General features: G+C 41.7%; 1 protein-coding gene across 1 annotated transcript; it reads left to right on the forward strand.

Moving 5' to 3' along the window:
- The first annotated feature begins 13222 nt into the window (after positions 1 to 13222).
- On the forward strand, positions 13223 to 13828 carry LOC114401948. The gene has a single exon (XM_028364517.1). The coding sequence runs from the start codon at positions 13223 to 13225 to the stop codon at positions 13826 to 13828; it is 606 nt and encodes a 201-aa protein (XP_028220318.1).
- The last annotated feature ends 885 nt before the right edge of the window (positions 13829 to 14713 follow it).

Consider the following 14713-nt stretch of genomic DNA (forward strand, 5'->3'; position numbering starts at 1 on the left):
ATGTCAACGACTTTGAAGGGCCATGAATAGTGAAGTCATTTGTAAATTTACTACTTCAACATGCAAAAAAAAAAAAAAAATTGGCTACAACTTTAAAGTTGTAAAAATTAAAAAAAAAGATAACTGAAATCGTAAAATTATTTATGACTTCAGTTAAAAAAAAAAAGTCGTAACAGGTGTTACGACTTCTAACTCAGAAGTCATAACCCCTGTTACAACTTATACCCTTTTGGGAAATTATTTAAAAGTGACCCTCAATTGGAAAAATGCAAAAAAAAAGAAGACCCCATCTCGGTATAAAAGCCTCATACATTTTAGGGATAATTGGTAGGGTGTTGATGCTAGACAAGTTAGGGAACAAGGTTCACCTGATGTATCTACCCCTGTTAACAGATCTTGATTGGATTGGCCAATACAACTAGGCTTTGACATGTTTAGCACATTTGTATAGAGAAATGTGTAGAGCAATTTATCCCACATCCAAAAAATGGGACAATGTACATTGTTGTTATAGTCTTGGACATGGTATCACATGTCATTTAGTCAACCAAGGGTCGAGTGCTAGTCGTCATATCCACCTGTAACTAGGTAAACAAAATTTTCTTACTAAAAAAAAGTCCATTTTTGGTATTATATTTGACTCTAAAGTATTACATTTCACTAGATGGAGCGACAGAAGGCTATGGTTTTCAGGAATCCCGCGTGGTGATATTATAGGCTACAGATCAAGATTCGACAACATGCATAACGAGGAGGCTAAACCATTTGTTTTTTGTTATATTTATTCAAATGTCAATTACATTATTTTTAAAATTACTAACGCAAGTTAATTTTTTAGTTCCATTGGATGCCTTACAGAAGGTTTTAGTTATTTCTACCAGAACATGCATACAAGGATTCTAAAATATGGAGTGCTTGTGTCACTTTAATCTATTTTCCAAAGGTAGTGTGGTAGCAAATTGTCATACCCTAATTTCGTCTAGGGACTATCATTCATTGATGTTTTGATACCTGCTAGCCGAACTGTGTTGTTCGACACTAGTTACTATACAAGACGAAAGATCGTTCGATGTTTTGGTCAAGGATGTGAAAGATACCAAAAAGGAGGGGCAAAAGGATCTTTTCAGGGAGTTTTCTGGACCCTAGCTCGCCTAGGCTAGCCTCTGGCTCCCCTGAGCCCCCAAATTGCTTAGGGCTGAAGGAACCAGCTCGCCTGGGCGAGCTAATTACTTCAGGATGAAGCATCAACTCACATGGGCGAGCTGCTATGATCCTACCATCATGGAGCATTGAGAGAAATAAGGGAGAAGAAAAAGAAAGAAGAGAAAACTATAATGACCTGCCTTGTCGCAACGATACCACCACTCTAAATCGCGAGAAATTTCAATTTTTAAATGAAAACTCCCTTAATTTGCTTATGAAAAATGAAAGTGTTTTTTTTTCTCGATATACATTCGACAAACAACGCACCATTACTTTAATGAATACATACATACATACATACATACATATATATATATATATATATATATATATATATATATATATATATATATATAGTGACTCAGTACACATCATTCACATAATAGAAAGTAAATTTGTTCATATATATAATTAAATTTGATGTACATCCTCAATTCAACAAAAGAATTATGGAACTAGCTATGGAGGAGTTGATTAACAAAATACAACTCTCTCCCAAAATAATCCCAACGTTATCATGTCGGCTCCACAAAAGAATCTCACTTATCGTACTTTACTGCTATCATTCTTCTCCCACGAACAAGAGTTCGTGATCATCATAGGTATCAACCACACGGTACAAAAATTGTGAGGGGTGAGTTTATTATAAAGGAAATTAATGCAAAGATCAAATAACCATAATTAGTAAGAAAACATTAACAAATATCATAAGCTTACACAAACATTCACTAGTCCAACACACACTCAACAAATAGTCATCATCAGTCCATAGTTCCAATTAATTATGCTCAGTATGATGCATGCACCTGACCTCAACTCTCAAATGCAATGTAGTACCATCCCCAAGGAAATAGCCTAAGCGTGTCCACACGACACTCTCACTTAGGAAAACTAGGCAGTAAGTATCGAGGTCATCCTGTCGTGCACAGGCAACTCCCCCCCCCACCCCCCACGGTGATCAGCCTGAGTATCAAGGGAGTTCCAAACCGAGTAACATGCCCCCAAGTACAAGTATACCTCCTCATGAGAAACTATAAGTACTTACTGACAAAGTTTATACTATTTCCATGTCATATGAAGTATGAAACATGGGCACCATCAAATGCATTGACCGTAGATAATTAAAGATTTTAAGTCATCCCCCTCCAGAGATGCTTAAAACTCTTTAACCACTCTATTTCCCCCACCAGGGACATCCAACAAGGTCACTGCACCCCCCATGTACATACACAACATACAACGTATGAAACATGGGCACCATCAATGCACTGACCATGGATAATTAAAGATTCTAAGCCATCCCCCTCCAGAGATGCTTAAAACTCTTTAACCACTCTTTTTCCCCCACCAGGGATATCCAAGAAGGTCACTGCACCCCCCATGTACATACACATCACATATGAAACATGGGCACCATCAATGCATTGATTGTGGATAATTAAAGATTCTAAGTCATCCCCCTCCAGAGATGCTTAAAACTCTTTAACCACTCTATTTCCCCCACCAGGGACATCCAACAAGGTTAATGAACCCCCCATATACATACACAACATACATCATCACAGTGTATATTCAACATCATCAAAATTTCATCTTAATATCACTCTCAACATCAGCATCATCTCAATGACATTATCAACAACAACAACATCATCTCATATTAACATAATCATAAATAACAACATCAATTCATATTGACATAATCATCAATAACAACATCATCTGATATCAATATCATCATAAACATTAACCGCACCTCATATCAATTAATGTCATCAATAGCAACATCAACAGTAAGTCACACTCTGCATATACATACATCTATAGTTCATGCCTGAGATTCACACTTCCCAGGTCTTCAGACCACACAAGTCTAATAGTAATGTTATTGATCAATAATAGATATATCGCATCCCATTAGTTAAAAACATTGTTTTCTTGAAAACCAGCATGCAATAGGGACAGGCATACATCCCCATAGTTAGGTTCCCTGACCCCAACTATCGAATTAAAAGTTGTAAACTATGATAAACTCCCCTCATCTATCGCGAGCTCTCCTTCAGTTCATCTTTGTGTCGCTCAAAGATCTTCCTCATTCACGCTCGTCAATTCAAATGCAAGGCTCTATATGCCAAATTGAAGGAAATTTAATATAGATTTTAGAAACAAGGTTAATGACAACATTTGGAGTCAAATACCCCTATCAAAACATAAAGGGCTGAGGGGTGTTTCGGATTCTACTAAAAGGAGACATCATTTTGAAATTATGTTCATGTTAATGTGATCGGGGTTCAGTGAATGTCACGAAAATTACATCAATGCTATAAAAAGATAACTTTTACAATGTCTCATTTTCAAGGTTTTTCAAAGGAAGTATAAAAACACCCTATTACAGTACCCAACACACAAAGAGACACTAAGAGGAACTCAAACTAACTAGGAGAAGGGCTCAGAAATCAATATTACCTCAGAGAAGCTTTGAAATGGAGGATTGGGGGAATTTTCTCCACCGAATCCTTGAGGAGGATTCTAAGGATTCCACTCCGATTAAGATGTTCCTCTTGGTGTGGTGGTTCGGCGAAAAGCAACGGCGGCTCATGGCGGCCATTGGTGGTCGTGGGTGGCAGAGAAGAAGGTGTTAAGGTTTGGGTGGCGTTTTGGAGAAGAGGAGAGTGAAAAATCGTGTTTTTCACGCTGAGGAACATATTTATAATCTGCAAATCTCGCTTAGCGAGGTCGTCTCGCTAAGCGGGAGTCCACTTTTCTCACTCAACGTGCAAATTCTCACTTAGCGCAACTTCCTCTGCATTATGACTTGCCCAACAGGCCAATTCTCGCTCAACGCAATTCCCTCTCAGGTTGGAATTGCGCTTAGCGCACCCTTCACGCTTAGCGAGACATCAAAAGTTGTTATTTTCAAAATCCCAATAGTCAGACTGTGCAAAAAGTGTCTTTGGAAGCTCCAGACAAAATTTGAAGATGATCCAACGGTTAACGACTCCAGGATCGCGATTTTACTAAAATAGGTTTGGGTAAAATCTGAAATCTCATAATTTCAACTTAGTTAAACAAAACTCCACATAACTCAGCATCCACATCAAGAAATTCACACATGACTAATTCAAGCCATACCTCAACTCATTCAAGTCAACCATATAGTCAAATAACACGACAAATACAATTAAACATTGATTTATAACTAGTAATATTTCAGGGTGTTACAAAACCGAAGCCGAGGCGCTGCGAAATCGCAATTGTGATCAACCTCTACATCGTTCTTCATTCGTCATTCAGTTAGTGTTTGTTCTTAGAGTTGTGAACATGATCTATGCATCCTTAGGGGTTCTCTTTTTGTTGTTTTGTGCATATTCATCTCTTTCTTCTATCATCGGTAATCCCTTTTCTTTTGTAAAGTAAATTTTAACCAATCATTAGCGTCGTAAGTCATCTTTTAAAGACATTGAAAGTTAATAAACAAAACCGAGATAAAACCAACATATAATTGAGTTTCTCTCCATCAAAGCCACTTGAGATCATTCAAGGTCCAATGCCTTAACGACCTCTTCTTTGTTTTCAGTAATAAAAATGAATCTTTCAAAAGCCTAATACCAATTCAACACACATAACTTTCTTGCTTTAAAGAACTACATAGGTCTGAATTCCTCATCGCACCTGAGGATACATAGGAGCAAGGGCAACACCCTTGTGGACCTCATTCATTGACACATTAGCATTGTTGGTGTTTAGGACTATACTATTTCCAAATGTAGACGGGCTAGTGGATCTAGCAACGATTGACGCCTTTCTTGCTTATCACCACAGCAAGGAAAACCATGTCATCACTGTTTTGGAGGATGCATATGATACATTCGACTTGAGGTACGGGAAGAGCAATGCAAGAATTGTCTGTTGTACACATGCTCTTTATGTATGGTTGGTATCCCACGTTTTTTTATCATGAAGGAAGATCTGTTTGTCCCCTACAAAGTCATCACATGTGTTCTGAAAAGATTAAAGCAAATTGGGAAGAACTCTTGGCAGGTATGACGGGAGCGTTCGTTAGTTGGTTCCCACAATGGAAAGAAGGAAGGGCAGAACTGTTATGCTCATGAGAAGGATTCCCAAATATCCCCTTGATAGGGATGAGGGGTTGTATTAATTATAATCTCGTCCTGGCCATAAGGCAGCTAGGCTACCCTATGAGAGGTGCACCGTCAGAGGAAATCCTCGCGCCTTTCATCGCGTGAGATTTCAGCGAAGCCAATGTAAGGATACTTCAAAAAATCTGTAAAGCGAGGAATAGAGTGGGAAGAAAATATAAGGAGCTTAGAGGAAGTAGCAATGGCATCATCGGCAACTATCACAAGTGGTTGAAGTCTAGAATGCAAGGGATGACGTGGCTCCCAAAGCTAAAAAGTATAAGTGGGAAAGAGGTTGAAATTCTTGAGGAAAACGAAGAAGTGTAAGCTTTGAAAGCAGAGCTCGAAAGGACAAGAGTAGTGAAAGAGAAGCTAAGGACGACAGTCACTAGGGTCATGAAAGAGTGTGATAAGCTAAAATATATCCACTTGACCATGGTCGAAGTGTTAGAGTGGGAAACAAAAAGGGCCCGAAAGGAGGAATGGAGCAGAAACAAGTTGCGGGGGGCTCTGTAGGGGTAGCAGTAATGAGCTTAAGCTTAGAAGGGCCGAGAGGGGCGAATCGAGGATGGAAAGCATGGCGTTAGAAGGTAAGTTAAAGGCTTGTTAGAGGTCGAAGAGAAGTTTGACGGAACAGTTGAGCAAAATAGAAGAGAATATGTTGATAATCATCGACCAATATAAGGAGAAGGTGAACCTAGCTACTAGTCATGAGCAGATGCTGGAAGATGAACAGGCAAAGGTATCGGCTCTGCAGATTGAAAGGGAAGCGAGAGAGAGGGTGATAGAGTTGTTACATGGGGAAAATATGAAATGGATGAGTAGATTTGCTCTTACTTTGAATGAGAGTCAAGAGCTTCCAAGGTTGTTAGCCAGAGCCAAGGCAGTGGCTGACACGTACTCGGCTCCTGACGAAGTTCATGGTCTTTTCGATTACTGCCAACACATGGTCGAACTAATGACCCGCATAATTAGGAGTCGCCAAGGCATCTATTTTGTATTTATGCTTTGACTCTGACAAGATGTGATGAACTATGTTGTTTTTAATGAAAATAGAATTTGATTCGACCCTATGTTCTACGGAATATTCTGTGTGAATTCAATACTTCAACGACCTATCATTTTCATGCATTCACGTTTATCCAATTGTCGCATTACTCATTGCATTCTATTTTTAGCAGTCATTGTCATCATAAAAAAGTAACTATAGTAACCAGACCCTTATCAAACACGTGCCAAGGCTAAAATCATGAGCGAGATAGAGGAAGTTCAGGAATAGATGAAGGCCGACATGGAGGCCATGAAAGGCCAAATGACCACCATGATGGAGGCCATGATGAGCATGAGGAAATGATGGAGGTCAATGCAGCTGCGGTTGCCACTACAAGTGTCGCCACTGAGGTAGATCCGACTCCCCCATTGGGTGTGAATCAAGTAAGTCGTCCAGTCCCAGACATGGTAGGTCAGGGGGGCGAAGTATTAGGAAGCACAAGTGGCCCCCATTTCACGCAGGTCCAGAGCAAGCATCATTTCCCGCTGTATGGCCTGCCTCCCAACTATGCACCACCCAATGCTCTACATGTGCCCGAGGAGAACATCAACCACTCTGCCCTTATACCCCTTGAGAGCCAACAACCTCAATCTGGGCATGCACATGGCCCTCAACCCATGGGGGAGACCTATGAAGCACCCCGAGACCACAATCTGGCCGAATTTGAGCCTTACCTCGGATGTTGCTGAGCCGCAATCATTTGGTGGCATGCCCCAGCCAAACACCTTGGGCGACCTTCAGTATCGCCCATAGCCGCAACTACAACCCTTATATTTTTCGGTAGGAAGACTGCCTCCTGCCACGATGGAAAGGGAAAAATTTGATCATCTATAAGAAAGGCTGAGGCCCATTGAAGGAGGTGGGGACTACCCTTTTGCCTATATGGCAGAACTATGCCTAGTACCCGATGTCATCATTCCTCCTAAGTTCAAGGTGCCAGACTTTGACAAATACAAGAGGACTACTTACCCCAAGAACCACCTGAAGATGTATTGTCAGAAGATGGGGGCGTACGTGAAGGATGAGAAGCTCTTGATGCATTTCTTTCAAGAGAGTTTGGTCGGGGCAGCTAATTTGGAATCTTCCTAGATTCGTTCTTGGAAAGACTTAATGGCTGCCTTCATCAGGAAGTATCAGTACAACTTCGACATGGCTCTGGATAGAATGCAATTGCAAAACATGTGGAAAAGGGAGCATGAGTCCTTCAAAGAATACGCCTAGAGGTGGAGGGATTTGACGGCTCAAGTAGCGCTCGCAATGATGGAAAGAGAAATGATCACAATGATAGTAGACACTTTACCTGTGTTCTACTACAAGAAGATGGTGGGGTACATGCCCTCAAGTTTCACGAATCTGGTATTCGCGGGCGAATGGATTGAGGTAGGCCTAAGAAGAGGCAAATTCGATTATGCTGCTTCAACAAGTGCTGACAATAGGAGGACTAGAACATGTGGAGCTAAGAAAAATAAGGGAGATGCCCATGCCATAACCACAGCTCCCACATGGCCAAATTCCCAACAAACCCCTCACAACCCCACGTACCAATATCCCCCTCACCAACACAATTACTCAGCCAACATCGTATCTCCTCCCTGCCTGACGCCCATTCAACCGAGAATGCCCACTCAACCACAAAGACCTCCCCAACATCACCTACAAAGTCCATTCCCTGCATAGCCCCGACCAAATGTAAATCCCAACCCCAATACCATCACCAACCCAAGAAGGAACTTCCTAGAAAGAAAGCTCGCGGAGTTCACCTCGATACCAATGTCGTATGCCGACCTACTACCATATTTGCTCAGCAACCAATTGGTTATGGTGAGCCCCAAAAACGTCTATCAACTGCCATTTCCCCGATGGTACAATCCCGACACCACATGCGCCTATCATGGTGGTGTCTCGGGGCACTCTATCGAGCAGTGTGTAGCACTCAAGCACAAGGTACAAAGCTTGATTGATGCTAGATGGCTGACATTTCAAGAGGATAGTCTAAATGTGAGGACTAATCCACTTGCCAATCATGGAGGCTTGACAGTGAACATAGTGGAACGATGGGAGTCTCAAGGGCTGAAGCGAATAGGGGATGTGTCGACTTCCTGGCGGTTCATATTGGAAGCATTGCACGAGGCTGGTATAGTTGACCTTAACGGTGACAAAGGAGATTCGTGCTTAATGCATCTAGGGGCATTGCACGATGTGGAAACATGCCCAATAGCTAAGGAGCTACCACAGGGAATGATAAGCAGGGGGCAAATTGAAATCTGCAGTGCAAAGAAGGATGAAGGGGAGGTATGCATGCAGTTAGGTGACAGAAACCTGAGTAAGCTTAAGCCTTTGGTGATCCACTTCACCAGGGACATTACCATCCAAAGGTCCCGAGGCTTCTAGCCCTTCACAGCAAAGACGCATGCACCCTTCTCTTGCAAAAGTAATAAGGCAGTGCCATGGAAATATGCCGTACAGGGACCCAATGGAAGGAAGGACGCATCCATCGTACGTGTTGGGAAGGACATGTCATCTGCTAAGATTACAAATATTTTTGGTACGAGTGGCATGACTCGTAGCGGACGTATTTTTGTTGCTCTAGAATTACCACCAAGGTCAAAAGACAAGGGGAAGGCGAAGGCGGAAATAGGTGAGAGAGAGAGAGAGGGCGGGCCTAATTGCGAATGATGAGGCCCCTGTTGGAAAAATGGCAGAGGAAAGAGATGACTTGAGCAAGAGGGAGATATCAGCTGAGGAGGTGAATGAATTTCTGAGAATCATTCAAGAGAGTGAATTCAAAGTGATTGAGCAATTGAATAAGATTCCAGTCAGAATATCTCTATTAGGGATGCTCATGAACTTCGAACTTCATCGGGTGTAGTTGGTCAAAATTTTGAATGAAGCCTATGTAGCGCAAGACATATCAGTGGAAGGCTTCAGGGGGGATAGTCAACAACATCACTGCCAACAATTACCTGACTTTTGCTGACAAGGAAATACCAGTTGAGGGGAGGGGACACAACAAAGCTTTGCACGTGTCTGTCAAATGTATGGACCACATAGTGGCCAAAGTACTCATTGACAATGACTCTTCCCTCAATGTCATGCCCAAAACTACATTGGATAAGCTGCCATTTGACGCATCGCACATGAGGCCAAGCTCCATGGTGGTATGGGCTTTTGATGGTAGCCGACATGACGTGAGAGGGGAGATCGATCTCTCGATTCAAATTGGGCCACACACGTGCCAGATAAATTTTCAAGTAATGGACATAAACCCCGCCTACAGTTGCCTGCTATGTCGGCCTTGGATCCATTCTGTTAGGGTGGTCCCATTAATGTTGCACCAGAAATTGAAGTTTGTGGTGGAAGGACAGTTGGTTAAAGTGTTAGAGGAAGAAGATATACTAGTGAGTTGTCCATCTGTAGATGCAATTGGCTTTGATGTTTTGATGATGATCATGATGATGTGTTGCAATTGATGCAAATGGGCTTTTCAAGATTAAAATTCAAGAAAATACTTCAAGATTACAAGTCACAACATCAAGATGATCACTAGAATATTAGGAAGGGAATTCCTAATTGAATTAGCAAAGGTTTGGCCAAGTGATTTAAATTAAAAAGTGTTTCTCAAAGGTTTTACTCTCTGGTGATCGATTACCAGAGGATGTAATCGATTACCAGTGGCCAAATACGTTTTATAACAGCTACAAAAATTTGAATTCGAAATTTTAGACTGTGTAATCGATTACACAATTTTGGTAATCGATTACCAGCAGTTAGTAAACGTTTTAATTCAAATTTTAAAAGTTGTAATCGATTACACAATTTCTGTAATCGATTACCAGACAGGATTTTCAGAAAAATAATTTCAAGAGTCACAACTTTTCAAAGGCTTTATTCATGACCACCAATGGTCTATATATATGTGACTTAAACACGAAATTGCTAAGAGATTTTCAGAACAACAAAGTGTTTATCCTCTCAAAGAGCAAATTCATTTTATCCTCTTAAGAATTCCTTGGCCAATTCAATTGCAATTCATTAAGGAATTATTTGAGTGCTCAATCTGTAAAATCCATCTCTTTCTAGAGAGATTTGTTCTTCTTCTTCTTCTCATTCTCTAAGGGATTAAGAGACTGTGAGTCTCTTGTTGTAAAGGATCTCTAAACACAAAGGAAGGATTGTCCTTGTGTGTTTAGAACTTGTAAAAGGAATTTACAAGATAGTGAAACTCTCAAGCGGGTTGCTTGGGGACTGGACGTAGGCACAAGGGTGTGGCCGAACCAGTATAAAACTGAGTTTGCATTTTCTCTTCCCTTAATCTCCTTTATTTATTATTGCTTTATATTCATATTCAAATTGTTTCATTTGAATTAATATTTAAGAAGATTGTCATTAAGGGAATTCATAACTTGAGTAAAAAGTGAAATAGATTTTTAAATTAGGGGAAACAGTTTGGAATATCTTAATTCAACCCCCCCTTCTTAAGATATCTGAGGCCACTTGTCTAACACCATCCTCTACACCCTATGTTGAAGCTGCAGAAGAGTCATTGGAAACATCTTTTCAAGCGCTAGAAATTGTGAACAATGCTTATGTGGAGGCTCCTCCGGTGCAATCGTGTCTATCTAATGCCTCTTTGATGGTGTCCTGCGTTATGCTAAGGGATGGGTACGAGCCTGAAATGGGTTTAGGCTGGAGTAGTAATGGCACAACAAGCTTGGTGAGATTCGTTGAAAACCGTGGAAGGTTCGGTCTGGGTTACGAGCCTACACATGCTGACAAAAGAAGGGTCACCTTAGAATGGAAAGAAAGAAGCCTAGCGCATTTACAAGGGCGGGGACCGCAGATGGAAAGGGTCCTTGTGTGCCACATTAGCAAAAGCTTTGTCAGCGTGGGATGGATGCATGAGAATCAGGTTGTTGTGCTATACAAAGAAACCAACCAAGAGTAGCCAAGTTGGGTGCAGCCGTGCTCCCCGAGTTTCGAATTGAATAATTGGCAAATCGTGGAGCGACCCGGGATTTCAGTGTCAAATCCAATGTAATCTAGTAGTTTGAACCCTTTTGCTGGGCCTAGGCTTTAGGGTATGCTTCTTTTGTTGGGCATCCCTCTTTCTTTAATGTTCCTGCAATTATAAATATACAACCCTTTGTTATTTGATATGTTCCCTCCCACACTTGCATCCATTTTCATTCTTCTGCATATTTATTTTCATTGCGATTAAATGATTTGATGCAAATCCAACGATGAGTCCTGTGAAAGTAGTGATACCGAGGACCTGGATGTTGACTTTGAGCAACTAGTAAATCAAGCTAAGGAGGAAGAAAATGAGGATTGGGGACTTCCCCCAGATTTGCGAAGAATGTTGGAGCAAGAAGAAAGGGAGGTGAAGCCGCACCAAGAAGAGACAGAGGTTGTGAACTTAGGCATTCGCAGAGAGAAAAGGGAGGTCAAGGTCAGCACTTGTATATCCGTGAAGGTCCAAGATGAGTCGGTGACTTTGTTATGAGACTACCAATACATCTTCGCTTGGTCTTACCAAGATATACCTGGTTTGAGCTTAGAAATCATGCAGCACAAGCTACCTCTGAATCCTGAGTGCTCCCCGGTAAAGTAAAAATTGAGAAGAATGAAACCCGAGATGTCCCTAAACATAAAGGAAAAGGTGAAGAAGCAATTCGATGCCAGTTTCTTGGTCGTTGCTCGGTACCCAGAATGGGTCGCCAATATCGTGTCGGTCCTAAAAAGGACAGGAAGGTGCAAATGTGCGTGGACTATCGGGATCTAAACCGAGCAAGTCCAAAGGATAACTTTCCTTTACTGCACATCAATGTTCTCTTAGATAACATGGCCAACTTTGCCCTATTCTCTTTCATGGATGGGTTTTTGGGTTACAATCAGATAAAGATGGCACCGGAGGATATGGAAAAGACAAACTTCATCACTCTATGGGAAACCTTCCGCTACAAGGTGATGTCATTCGAGCTGAAGAACGCTGGGGCAACATACCAGCGGGCCATGGTGGCATTATTCCATGACATGATGCATAAAGAGATCGAGGTCTACGAGGATGACATGATCGCCAAATCAAGGACGAAGGAGGAACACCTGGTCAATTTGTGGAAGTTGTTCAGGCGACTGCGTAAATACATGTTAACGTTGAATCCCGCAATGTGTATGTTTAGGGTAAAATCTGGAAAATTGCTCGACTTTTTTGTTAGCCAGAAAGGAATAGTGGTGGATCCAGACAAGGTAAAATTAATCCTCAAAATGCCCGAGCCACGTATCAAGAAGCATGTTCGAGGTTTCTTGGGAAGGTTGAACTACATAGCGAGATTCATATCACAGTTAACTGCCACCTGCGAGCCTCTTTTCAAATTATTGCGTAAAAATCAATCTGTCCAATGGGACGATGATTGTCAGGTGGCATTTGAAAGGACTAAACGATGTTTGATGAATCCCCCTATGCTCGTGCCACCAGTGCCCGAAAGACCTCTTATCCTTTACATGACAGTATTAGATGAGTCGATGGGGTGTGTGCTGGGACAACATGACGAATTCGGAAAAAGGGAACGGGTCATATATTACTTGAGCAAGAAATTCACAGCATTCGAGATGAACTACTCTTTGCTAGAGAGGACGTGTTGTGCCTTGGTGTGGGCAGTTCATTGTTTGAGGCAGTATATGCTAAGTTACACTACTTGGTTGGTGTCCAAAATGGATCCCGTCAAGTACATCTTCAAAAAGCTTACTTTCATGGGAAGGCAATAAAGGGAAGCGCCTTGGCGGGTTATCTAGCTCAACAACCCATCCAGAATTCCTTGATGAGGATATCATGACCTTGTTTGAGGAGGATGTCGAAGATGAGGACAAGGATAAGTGGATTGTGTGGTTTGATGGTGTGTCTAATACACTAGGCCATGGGATAAGGGCAATATTGGTTTCCCCGAATAAACAATATATACCTTTCACGGCTAGTTTGTGCTTCAACTACACAAACAACATATCGGAGTACGAGGCATGTGCCCTTGGGATCCGAGCAACGATCGACTTTAGGGTCAAGTTACTCAAGGTATACGGGGACTCGGCATTGGTGATTCATCAGTTGAAAGGTGAATGGGAGACCAAGGACCACAAATTGGTGTCTTACCAGGCTTACATCAGGAAATTGATGGAACTATTTGATGACATATCATTTCATCACATTCCTAGAGAGGAAAATCAAATGGTCGACGCCCTTGCCACTCTAGCGTCTATGTTCAAAGTGAGCTTGCATGGAGATTTGCCATACATTGAATTCGGATGTCGTAGTGAGCCTACGCATTTCTGTTTGATAGAAGAAGAGGAGGATGGTAAGCCTTGGTACTTCGATATCAAATGTTACATTGAAGACAAGGAATACCCACCTAAGGCCTCTGACAATGAGAAGAGGACATTATGAAGGTTGGCGGCCGATTTCCTCTTGAGTGGAAATATCTTGTACAAAAGAAATCATGACATGATGTTGCTTCGATGTGTGGATGCAAGAGAGGCCAAACAAATGCTAGTGGAGGTGAATGAGGGATCCTTTGGTACGCATGCCAATGTACATGCCATGGCTCGAAAGATTCTGAGGGCGGGGTATTACTGGCTCACCGTGGAGAACGATTGTTGCGTTCATGTGAGAAAATGCCATAAGTGTCATTCCTTCGCTGATAATGTTAATGCCCCACCTGTAGCATTAAATATGTTGGCAGCACCGTGGTCTTTCTCAATGTGAGGCATAGACGTGATCGGGGCCATCAAACCCAAGGCTTCAAATGAGTATCGCTTCATTTTAGTCGTCATTGATTACTTCACCAAATGGGTGGAAGCAGCTTCATACGCGAGTGTGACTAGAAATGTGGTGATTAGATTCATTAAGAAAGAGATAATTTGTAGATATGGGTTGCCCAAGAAGATCATCACTAATAATGCCACCAATTTAAACAACAAGATGATGAGGGAAATATGTGAGGATTTAAAAATCTAACACCATAATTCCATGCCTTATCGGCCAAAGATGAATGGGGAAGTTGAGGATGCCAATAAGAACATCAAGAAGATCATTCAAAAGATGACCATATGATACAAGGATTGGCACGATATGCTTCCCTTCGCACTGCATGGTTATCGGACTTCTGTACGCACATCTACTGGGGCGACCCCGTTCTCTTTGGTGCACAAGATGGAAGTTGTGCTCCTGAATGAGGTGGAGATTCCTACTTTAAGAATCCTAGCAGAGTCAGGATTGGAAGAAGCAAAGTGGGCCCAGGCACGCTATGATCAATTAAATCTTATCGAGGGT

The sequence above is a fragment of the Glycine soja genome, chromosome 20 (assembly GCF_004193775.1).
Source record: "Glycine soja cultivar W05 chromosome 20, ASM419377v2, whole genome shotgun sequence".
NCBI lineage: Eukaryota > Viridiplantae > Streptophyta > Magnoliopsida > Fabales > Fabaceae > Glycine > Glycine soja.